The sequence below is a fragment of the Athene cunicularia genome (assembly GCF_003259725.1).
Source record: "Athene cunicularia isolate RWA chromosome Z unlocalized genomic scaffold, athCun1 chrZ_part2, whole genome shotgun sequence".
Taxonomy (NCBI): domain Eukaryota; kingdom Metazoa; phylum Chordata; class Aves; order Strigiformes; family Strigidae; genus Athene; species Athene cunicularia.
In genome coordinates, this window is record NW_020799143.1 from 11,969,867 (window position 1) to 11,982,285 (window position 12,419).

Here is a 12,419-nt window from a genome sequence, read left to right on the forward strand (position 1 = left end):
CAGTCAGACTATACTTGTTCAGAGGCTCTTCTTCAGATGACTGTGGCTTCTCAGCTGTCTCTGCAGTCTCTTCCATTGGAGCAGTCTGTTTCATCCCACTAAAACAATAAACAAAAAACAAAGTCTTTATGGGTCACACTGGGAAAAGCCTTGCATATCAATACATCACTTTTTCCCAGAATTCCTAGGGAGGGGAAAAAACAGAACCACCTCTAGGAACATAAACAGAAAGTAGATCTACTAAGTAGCTAGTTGAGCAACTAACAATATGAGAAGTATTAAGAAAATCCAACTTCTATGTACTTTTAATCAAAATAAGTAAAAAGTATGCATGAAAATAAAATAATTCAATTGTGAATACTAATACCAGTACTTAGTTACAATGTATCACTGATGCCTGAAAGTGCCCTTTTGTTTCTTTTCAACTATTCAAATGGTAAAATTCATACTCCAAGTTAATATTTTCTGTAACACAGACATTTGTTCACTGTCAAGTGGGAGCAGTAGCATACTTTCGTTCTACTGGTAGGCATACATGTTTAAAATTAACACCTTCTGGCTTTGATGCATCATTGAGCACAATTAAGGCACTGACATGCTTTTAGAATTGTTTATACAACTCCAATTTAAGTCACTTCTACCACACACACCCCCACATCACAGGAAAGCATTAATATCTCATGTTTATATCATAAGTTCTGATGCTACTGAACTAGAAAAATTTAACTAGCAGAATAAATTTAAGATTCCTTATATTTCTTTTATTTTACGAAGTTCACACAACCTTCCCTGACATCACAGACTACTTCTGTGCTTTTGGTCAGCTAGTTTTGTGCTATCAGCTCACAACTATGTTAACCTAGCTGATCCTCTCTTTTCAAAAACTACAGTACCTAACCAATCCTTTAGTATAAAATATTATAGGAGATAAGTTAGTACAACCTTTCAGAAGAACTTGAATATCAAGCCCCAAAATTATTATGCATCAATGATGTATTTTTCAACCTCTTAGACTGCCTAAATCCACAATCTAAATTTTAAAAATTTTGAAAACAATTCTGTGAATGAAACTGTGTCCAAAGATGTTTGCTGTAAGTTCAAATCACTGCCTTTTCTCTGTCCTTTATCAGCCTTCAGTTAAAGAGTTCTAGATGTATATGAGAACAAAAGCTACCAGAAAGAGTAGCATATTGCTAGGTGCAAAGAATGGTCAAAACCAGACATTTCCAGTGAGATTTTTTTCAAATTGAACAGAAAACAGTAATAAAATACAGAAATTAACAGAAAATTCCCAATTTTCTTTTATCTAACTTATCATTAATAAGCCATCACATTCTATTACTAATCCTCCTGTGAGCTTTAAAATGTATTTCAGTGGTAAAGTCAGCTAAATATTGCCTCCAGAGCCACACTGAAATCACATTACAGCTTTGTAATTTAGAAATGATCCATAAAACTTGAGAAGAGACTGGACTTTAAGCCCACTGAGAGTTTCGATCTTTTAATCGTCATTTTCTAACAACACCATTAAATGCCAGAGTCCCACTTACTTGACTATTGGGAAAAGTCATAACTTATTTCAGTTAAAAGACAACTTGGCCCGAGTCAAAAGATTTTGGCAGTCTTAACTGAAGAAACAACACCATGCCTTTGACACAGTTTAATCCCACCAACATGAAGGAGACTAGTTCAGAAAACTGTAAAGCTACATTCACCACAACAATTAATAGAAAGCAATTATAAAGCTAAAAATGGACATGAAACATAAACAGAAAGTTGTGATCTAAGGTGGGTTATGGAAAATCATGATCTGTGGTGGGCGCAACGATAATATTTTACCTTGTATTATCTTTAACTGTTTCCCAGTTGAAAGCTCCACCTCCACCTTTTTTGTCATCTGCTTTCATTCCTCTAAAGATAGAAACAGAGTTCTGTGAGTTCAAGAGCTTTTTTTCCATTAGGATCTCAGACTAAAACCAGTATTGACTTTTTGCCAGCCTACCTGGATATAAAAGAAGGGTACAGAATACTTAGGAGACACTACTGCAGTGCTGACAATTTTTTATTTGTACACCAAGTAAAAAGCAGCCCACAGAACACTTACGTTTTAACATTCCCACTTTGTCTTTCAAGCTCCCGTTTTCCTCTTTGGTCAAAGCCATCGAAACTTCTATTTACTCCACTACCTCTTCCTCTACCTCGGATTCTATTTTTTCCTCCAGCACGACCTCTTATTGGCCTTTCACGGTCTAATCTTTCAATTGGCCTAAAAAGAAGATTTCTAGTGAGATTTTTGTTCCTACAAAACAGTTAACAAGGAGAAAAAAAAATCCATGTGGTTGTATTTGTGCAACCATGTGGGCGTATTTGTGTATTTGAGACATCAGTATATGAGAGCTACTGTACAATTTTTAGAGTGCATCTTCACACAGCACACAGTACAGTTTTAGTTTTGTCATTAAAAATAGACATAAACTGAACTCAGGAATTATTAAAGATAACAGGAATAGAAAGTTCAGCTGTTTATTGATAATACTAAAAACATTAAATAAGATATTATAAAACTATCAAATCTTCAGCAACTTTATCAGGCCATAGCTCCACTGTCTAAACCCAGATTTATATGCAACTGCTAAAAATTTTAGGGAACTTGTTAAATATCAAATGTTGTGATGTAAACTAAGAACAACTTCAAGTGTTAAAGGTTTACTGTCAAATATAAAGAAAGAATATAAAGAATATATTTCTTATAAAGAAAGCAAAATTGATATGCATTCACTGACCAAGCATTAACCAGTATGACAAGCATTTCAGTTTGAACAGTAAAATTCATTCAACTTGGAACCTGCACCACATGTTCTGCAAAGCTTAGTAGGCAAGCTCAGAAATGAACATTTATGTTCCAGACTAGGGGTTACATTCTCAGATCTTTACACTTTTCAGTTCTGTCTTATATTTCTACCATTTAACAGAACTGCTCCAAACCAACCTGTGAGGAAGCTGAAGGTACAGCTCTGATGGGCATGAACTAAATTGTCTTGAAACAAATCTACATGCAAATAATGCAACCACACCTTCAATTCATGTCTGGCTCCTAGATCTGCCTTAAAAAGATTAAGTCTTTTCCTTCCCACCCCTGTGCAGATCCTCCACTAGGCACCTTACTTCTCCCTGTATGACACATACTTTTCCACTGTGAATTCCACTTCTCTTTCTGTCTCATAGGAATGGTATTCACTGAAAGCTGGTCTCCAGTCAGTTTTGTCTTGTTTCACCTCTGCTCCTCTGTTATTGAATCCTTGCTGTTCTCCCCGTTTAGGTGCTCGCTTCTGGCCTACACAAACACACAGATACAGGTTACTAACAGTTTCATAACAAGCTGAATTGCAGTTACCAAAACTACTGACTGAAATGAGTTGATTACAGTCTTCTGATTTACCCTCTCCACTCCCAAGTCCACCAAAATACTAAAAGCAATTAAAGTTAATGTTGCCAGACACTGTATTTTAAAGGCATTTATTTCCCTTCTGCACTGATGAACCTGCCTCAGGCAAAAACACTATGGGTGTTGACACAGCTCTGACATTTCCAGAAAAGACGGGCTGAAGAAAAATCTCATTTCACTCACACTAAGTTACAGAAATCGAGAATAAAAACTGTTTCTCTCATGGTTTCTCAGAGATCTTCCTAGTGTGCTACAGTACAAGGCGGACCTCCTGCCTGATGAGCTGAATTTAGAAGTATGAGCCTGCACCTCTACTTTAAGCTCACAGCTGTGGTATCCAACAACCAGAAGAGGGTCACCTCCTTCTACTATTGTTCTATGGAGGACTATTCACCAATACTACAAGTCACTAAGTTTAAGTAACAGAAACCCAAGCAGTAAGCACAAAGGCTTCCACACTAATGATTGATTCTAGAATATCAACACATTCCAAGATAAAATGTATTTAAGCTTTTCTGGAGTTCTCAGCCACTGTCAGGGTTAAGGAAGAGCAGGCTGGGTAAAGTGAATGCAGAGGAATGGTGTATGTATAAGAGAGAATAAACAGAGGTTATCCATTCAACCCATATACATCTATCATAAGAATTAAGTTCATTATGTTCTTCCTTCCCCATTCCCCAAAATTCTGTGCTTTATTTAGGACAAAGTTTTCCAGAAGCAAGCCTTTTGTCTGCTAGGCCCCTATACTTAAACTATCTGATGAAAAAGGTATTGGTTTAAGACAGTCAGTCTCAGAACTAAAGAAACACTCTTAGACCAACAAAACTGAGATACTCTTTCCACAAGTAGCAGCCTTGCAATGCTGAGGGAGTCACTGAACACTGGTTAGTGGACAAATGACAGTCCTGGCTACTATGCCTCTCTTGCTAGCACATAAAGGGAAAAAAGCCTATCCTATGTCAGAGTATTAAGATACAAATTAGTTAATAGCTCCACAGAAATGCTCATATAAGACAATCTCTGATCAAAGCTTAGGTGGCAAGCATGAAGTCTGTAACAAGTTCTTTAAAAAGAACTATCCACTCAGTGAATAAGGTAGAAGAGTGGTAAATAAAGCTTTTTATTATCCAGCAAGGACAGTCATATCTGTAAACAGAAGATAGTTTTACTTCTGTTGCAGAAGCAACCCTAGCTCTGGTTTTCTTTAAACTACAAACCACTTGACATAGTATATTCCACTAATTCTCTGTTTTCAGGGTTTGGAGTTGCTTGATCATTAAAGCAGCAAGTATATTTGTGTCCCAAAAATTACAATGGAATCTCTGGATAAAGGACAACTTTTGAAACCAGTTTCTGAGTAAGCTTTGCAAACCAGGATGCTTTAATAAAAAGCAAAATTATAAAGAATACAGAATTGACATGCTGCTGGGAAACATGTCCATTCTATGTACATCTCAACTACACCACCAATTATACAAGTGTTAATTCCAAATCTTGCTGTGGAAAAAGTGACTGCTTATTTCTGACCTAATTTTTACTTTGTTTGGATCTGGATGTGCAACTGCAATACAAAAGTACATTTTAATTTATTTTTGGGCCTCTCACTGGCTATCAAAAACATCAGTTATTCTAAACAGAGTAACTTGGCAAGAATGCAGTAGTCAGAGCCCACCTTCTCTGCATACTTAGAATTATCTTCAATGTCACCTTAAGATTCAAAGGGCTCCTTAGAACTAATAAAGTAATGGGGAAAAAAAAAAAAAAGAAGATGCAAAAGTCATTTTAAAGAGACAGTCTCTGTTTTTAGTACTTAAAAGTACTTCAAAAGAAGTCTTCTTGACAGATATGTCAGTGTATTACTTATCCCTAGCACTGACCATGCTAGACAAAACAGCTCTACATTGATTTCAGTGAAAAGCTATCTCACTTTGATACTAACAATTACTGCAGCTGGATTTTTAAGTACTAGAAAGATTACTTGTGGCACTTATTACCTGTATAAAAATATTTTAAAATGGTTTGTCACACATGCAGCAGTGGATTAAAAACATATGCTACACTACACCTCTCTAATAAAACAAGTCACCCTCAGGGCAGAAGCTTGTGACCTGTTTGTGTATCAGTTAAAATACCAGCACATCTTTCAGCTCTGTATATAAAGGCAAACTAACTAAACAGGACCTTGGCAGCAGTGATAGCATAAATTATCTGATTTTAATCCTCTGCCATATGTCTGTCCCAACACAGGCTCATTTTTATTTAAGGAGCTGAAGGGCCACCCCCCATTGGGGGAAAACAAAAAAAAACCCAAACAAACAAACAAAAAAACACACAAAAAAAACACACACACACAAAAAAAAAACACACACACAAAAAAAACCCAAACAACCACACCACAATCTTGGTAGCACAGCCATAATAGCTTTTACTTATAAAGAACTGGGATATAGTTTGAATGTTCATTAACTACATCTCCAAGTACACCCCAATTTTTTCTGCTTGTTTGTATATACAGACTGGTATGCAGCTTTTCTTCAAAACCACAAAAAAAGCTCTGGAGTTTTGTGGATCATCTACCTGAGGTCTTACAAATAAATATCATGCTAAAAACCTAGTAACCAAGTTTAGACTCTTAAGGTGGCTTTCCTGTGTTTTACAGTTGCCCACCGTTCCGTACCTTACCACTGCTTCCCCAGGAGGTTACTGCATCAGTCCAGTCTGTTGGTTGTCTGTCACTTTACTTTCTAAACTGAAGAATCAGAAGAGAAATCTGATGCTTAAACTGTTTCAATAGACCCATCTTTTTTTATTTCCAGAAGCAGCAGCTGAGTTATTATTAGAAAGATGTCTGTCAACACTAAAATTACCACGTACTAGAAGCTGCTAAAGAGAAAAAGCCCAGTTCTACACACCCTTGTTAAAACTCTAATCATACAAAGCTAATGTACTTAAGTGGATTTCACCTTCCTCACAACAGTACTTTACTACCAGTATTAGTTTTGTTTATGCTGCAGCATTTAGATAGGAAGACTTTCTAGAAAAGTGTTTTTAGTATGCGTGTATCACAGAACTTGCAACTGGGAAAGCAGAAATTGTATTTAAGACCTGCATTGCCTCATTTCACAGACACTGGATAGCTATGTATTAACAGATGGATTTAAAACAACACAGCAACATCTAGCTGCCTTTTGAGCATTGCTGTTTAGTTCTCACCAGGTTTCTCTATCCATATATTTTGCTTGGAAAGAGATTGTTTTCTAGGTTTTGTGGCTCTTCATTGGCCCCACTGAGACAGTGTGCTCTTTTTTTTTTTTTTTTTAATTTTGAGTTTTAAGGGAAAAAAGTTTCTGTGCAGCAAACCTTGATTTTAGACAGGCACCACAAGGAGCCCAGCTTGCAAATGCTGTCAGTAACTAAAAGCTAAAGCAGAAATCATGCTCCATTTCCCGCATTCCCTTATGTAAGGAGCATGGCAGGTGAAGGTGGCAGTTGGCATGCAATTCACAGTCTAAGGGAGGTTACTGCTGCCAAGAGCACCAAAACACTGTATTAACCTAAAATCCAGCTGACAACACTGCATCATAGTGTTTTATGATTTCTCACAAGTCTGAGACCAACTCATCTCACCAAAATAGGTGGCACTCAAACCCAGTGAGACAATTCCATCCATACTGCATTTCCACAAATGCAGTCTGGGATGAAGTGTCAAATTAAGAACATTCCTATTTTGCCCAAGTAGCACACACAGGAACAGAGCAATGGCAACTTCTGTGTAGTTTTGATTCAGTTAGGATGAACATTAGAGCACCTACAGTACCTGGATGAAAGACTCATGTATCTGAAGAAAGGAAAAAAAACAACAACAAAATACTTTCCACCTGGCAATCTACTCTCAGTGGTTTTCTAAATCAGAGACTATTAAGCATTGATTTATGGAGGACAGATCCACAGATGGGTTGCCATGTCTTCATCCAGACTCCTGCCTGAATAGATGTATGCTTTGATATATCAACATCACCCTAGAGCAAGGGCCACAGCTCAATTATATTCCCTGTAGAAAAAGAATTCTTTCTCCTTATTTCATAAAATCACTCTGAAATTATATCTCTTTATTTCTGTAAAATAAGAACCAATAAATATTCTTCACCTTCTCCAAGCCTCATCTGCACTTCCATATACATTTTTTTTGTATCCTCAGATATCCCCCCTCAAAACAAAAAACTTAATCTACATTTCTCCCAATACATGAACATTTCTGCAAGTTTCATCATGCATGTCACTAGTGTGCTTTTTCTAGTTTTAACATCTTTGAGGTGACCAAAAGAGCAGACACACTTCAAGACATGGGAAGGTAAGGTTACTTCAAAGGCATAACAATTTCTTTTCTGTTTTCCTTGCTACTGCTACCTCAGTAATTCCCACCACGGCTTCTCTCCTAGATGGCAATTGGAAATAGACCTGCTGTTCTATTCTTAACCGTCCCAAAGACTTCAAACTCTTTCCTAAACCGTAATAGTTTGAATTAGAAAAATCTTCCATGTTGCTATATAGCTTGTAACAACTGCCCCCCACCTCGATCCATGTTCTCCCATACATATTACTTTACACTTAGTGATAGTTAGTTTCCTCTGTCGTTTTATATCTGCTTTTCAGAATGTAATTTGTATCACTGCACTGCAACTCTTCTGGGCTAAATAACATTGTACCAGCAAACTTGAGTTACTTATCTTTTAGCACAGACCTCCCACACACGCACAAAATAAAAAATTTAAACTAGGCTTAAAATTTTTCATTCTGAACAAGATTCCACTGCATTTTAGATCATAGCAGCACAATCATTGGTCCTAGGTTCAAATCTCTCCTTCCATTTATTTGAAGAAACCCTTCTATGCTTTCAGCTTAACAGCTCATTTCTAAAATGAAAAAAATCTGAGCTTCAAGAAACAATTTAATGGGAGTTCAGAAGTACAAAAGCCAAACAGGAATACTGTTCCAGTTGGTCTGGAATAAGGGCAAGTGGAGAAATTGTGGTATAATGCAAGGATCTCTGTTATTAATTATGGTTGCATACAAAGACACTATTTCATTATCACTTCAGTAACACAATAATACCTATACAAGGACAATCTTCCTTTACAATAAAGCTGCTTAACTGGAAATAGTAAAAGACTGTTCACACTCTCAGGGACTTATTTCAGAGTACAGCAGATTGAAGTCTGCACACACAACCTTACTTCCTTCTCCCTTTGCGCGTGTGTATCCATGTGATTTTAATTCCAAACTTCAGGCAATTAATTTTGTGAATTAAAGCATGGCTAATTACATGATTTTCAGAATACCACCACAGTATCCCAACATTTAAAAAAAAAAAAAGGCTTCAGCTATTGCATGCAACACACTAAAACACACATGGAGTTACTCTATTCTGTGGTATCTTGTTTCCATGTGTGCCAGTACCTCAATTACTAAATTGTCTGCTGCAGCTTTCCTCTAGACAATCCCTATGACTATGCAGCTGAGAGAATGATATGGGAATAAATTATTTAAAAATAACAAAACGTCAGAATAAAATGCCTCAGAAAGATTCTGTGCCATGTTAACTTAAAACTGTAGCTAAAACCCCAAACACATAGTATTCAGGAACTACATCTAAATGTTATGTGAGTCATCAAATGTACATGAAAGAAGAAAACCTTTTAGAGGTATTAGCAACAAAGGTTTAGAGATTTCAACAGAACAGAGCTTATTACTGCGTGATCAACAAATTTAATTTGCCTGGACTGGTAAAGAATGCAAGCTCTGCAACTGGGCCTTTTGAATAAAGAGCTGGCAAACGCAATTTGGCCACTGTGCTAAGAATGAACTGAGTTAATGTTAAGTGGTGCAATTATAAGAGCTGTAATACCTACAAACAGCCTTCACCCAAATTCTCAGCATACAGTCTAAAAATCACAAAGTAAGACAGACAAAAAGAAAAGATACATCATTAAGGTCAGAAGTGTAGGTTTTTATAGACTATGAAATAGGAGTCTATTTTTGACTTAAACAGTCTCCTTACAGCATCAATTAATAATAAATAGTTTGGAATCTAAATGCCAAAGTACTGAATTATGTGGCAAAGTCCTCTTAGGAGGTTTGTTTCAAACTGAAAACATATCCAGAAATTCAGTAAAAACTCCTCTGGAAAAGGCAGTGAAGAACTAAAGAAAGAAATGTCCACTTACAGAACTTTGTGAGTAAACCTTCCACTCTAACACCAAAACATAGCACCAAAAGAAGTCTCTCAGACTGCTGTAAGACATCTTATATATTGCAGGATCAAAGTACTAGGCTTTCTTCAAGTCCTTCTAAAGGTAAAGACTATTTAGTTCAGATTTAATATGCTCAAGAAACAAGACAATAATAAAGCAAAAATTGTGAAACTTTTAAGGAGACTTTTTGTAACCCAAACAAGCACAACAGTCCAAGGGAGGGCTATGAAGATGATCAAAGGGCTGGAGAGCCTACCCTGTAAGGAAAGACTGAAGGAGCTTGGTCTCCTCTTTATGCAAAAGAGAAGGCTCAGTGGGGGCCACATCACAGAGCCACAAAGAGGATAGAGGCTCTCACTTCACAAGGCACCACATGGAGAAGACAAGGGGCAACAGGTACAATTTGCAACAGGGAAGGTTTCATCTTAGTATCAGAAAGAAACTATTAACATTCACTGGAACAACCTCCCCAGGGACATGGTGGAGTACCTGTCACTGGGAGATTTTCAAGATGCAACTGGACAGGACACTAGATGATCTCTTCTAGGCTGGCCTTTCTCAGGAAAGATTGGACCAGACAGTCCTTCAAGGTCCCTTCCAACCTGGGCTGTTCTGTGATGATTCAATGAACACTAGTACAATGAAGACTGGATTTTGTCATTTCAACTGTAATAACAGAATCTGATTCAGCTGTTCAGAGGGCTCTAGATGCTTATTTATGGTGTTTAATTCCTAATCAGTGAAATTAAATCAGAGAGTTATGTCCAAAATCCAGGGGGGGGGGGGGAAAAAAAATTACTAAGATAGACTGGAAAAATATTTTGTTGTTTGGGGTTTTGGGGTTTTTTTTTTTTCTTTGTCTTGTGTCTTTTTTTTTTTTTTAATAAAAGTTTAGTCATTAGTTTCACATCCAGGGTGATCTCTGTCCTTCAGAGCAGACTTGTTAAGACAGCATATCCAAAGGAGAAGCACACAGACAGGGCCAAGTCTCAACTCTCTGCCCTGATTTAGAACCCTGGGAACTATACATTTACAGTCCTTACTTCACAACAAAGCCCCTTAAGACATAAACATACAGCACACACAAAATCCAGGATGGACACTTCCTTTAAAGATAGAAGGGCAGCAATTTCAGAGCAAATAACTCTTAAAATAGATGTTAATTCACTTTCACAAAGGCTACTATAAGCCAGCAGTCTCTTCTTCATTTTAAATTAGCAGGAAACTAAAACAAGGTGCACATGCCTGCTGTGTCTAGATGACAAACCAAGTCTCCTAATATCAAGGTAACAGCAAATAGTCAAAGACACTCCACTGGGTCACTGTGTATTACCACAGAATTGCACTCTGAACCTGTGTGTTTAAGATACCTATAGACAAATAGGATGTAAATTATGCTCTTCACAAAATTCCACATTCCTTGTAGGTTACCGATAACCATGCATTCCTGTTCAAGAACTTCTTCATCAAAACTTAAGGCTCTGCTGTTCACTCATTTGACTTCTGCTGATAAAGACAGCTAAGTATCATTTAAATAAAATAAGCCTGTTACTAGGGTGCATATTGGTCCTACAGGCAGAGAGCTCCAACAAAGTCACAGAACCACAAAGGGACAGTGACAACTTGTTAAGATAAACCTCTACAAAGATGCTCATTGACTGGTGCATATTTTGCACCAAAAGATTCTCTGCTCCCTGAGGTTGGATAATCACTGTTGGAGCAGTGTAAGACTGCAAGTCTAAGCAATAGAATTGGTAGCACTGGCAACAACTTGATAAGCAAGAATCCCGATTTAAAGGTCGCACCTTTTTCTAGGGCTTTAAAACACACAGTTCAGTTACTGTTAATTTGACGGGACCTTTGACTACAGAAAGAAATTAATATCTTAAAAATAGTTAACGTGTTAAGCTTCATTGCCTGCTGCAGAAGAACGGGAATTTACAACTCAAGAGGCTAAAACCTGGATCTTCTGCATAGAGATTCTCAATACTGGAAACCATCAGCCAGCTCTCAGGTGCTTAAAATAATGATCCAGCAACCTGAAGCTCAACACCAGGTAAATATTAACAATCAGACTAACAAAAACGCCTACAAATGCAAGGAGCTATATAGCCCAGCAAAGCCTTCTGCTGCCAAGAGGACTGGCTTCCTATTCCCTCAAGCAACATTTTCCATCAAAACCCAGCAGCTGGCAAGCAACCTAGACCATGCCTAAACACTCTACTAAAGAGTTCACCCAGGAAACGAGTTTTTATTCGAAGTTGGACATCAGTGCAAGCTTAAGAAAAACTAAGTACAGATGCCCAAGCACATTATAACCCCGAAGAAGCTGAAGTGCCACATAACTCAGAGGTACCAAGAAAACATCTAACGCCAGGCTGACAAGCGATGAAAAGCATTAGCAGGGACGCTAAACCAGCACGAAAACGTCAGATGCTGCACTGGAAGAGTTAAAGATCTTCCATTTCTTTCTTAGGACTATTTCTTAAGTTTTCATTCACGCGTGCAGAGGCCCGTTTCCCCTCGGAAGCCTTGAGTCGGGAGCGTGCCCAAGCACAGCCACCCGGAGTGACGCGACCGTTATTATCCGCTTGTCCAAGGGGACTTCAGGTGAGCATTAGCCAAGGCCAAAATACAACAAGCTGGGTTTTCTCAGTCCAGCTTTGAGGCCGCCACCGGCCAGCGGCTGCACGCCACTCCACGGCTGCCGAGAGGCAGGGCAA

The 12,419-nt window shown here is 37.8% G+C and overlaps 1 protein-coding gene across 1 annotated transcript in view; it reads right to left on the minus strand.

Moving 5' to 3' along the window:
• Positions 1-12,419, minus strand: part of HABP4 (hyaluronan binding protein 4) — a 32,572-nt gene that overhangs the window by 11,354 nt on the left and 8,799 nt on the right. The window contains exons 3-6 of the mRNA XM_026866036.1: positions 3,187-3,334; positions 2,105-2,266; positions 1,840-1,911; positions 15-98 (exon numbers count right to left, since the gene is read on the minus strand). Of these exons, the coding sequence (XP_026721837.1) occupies positions 15-98; positions 1,840-1,911; positions 2,105-2,266; positions 3,187-3,334 (466 nt within the window). The remainder of the gene's footprint in view (positions 1-14; positions 99-1,839; positions 1,912-2,104; positions 2,267-3,186; positions 3,335-12,419) is intronic.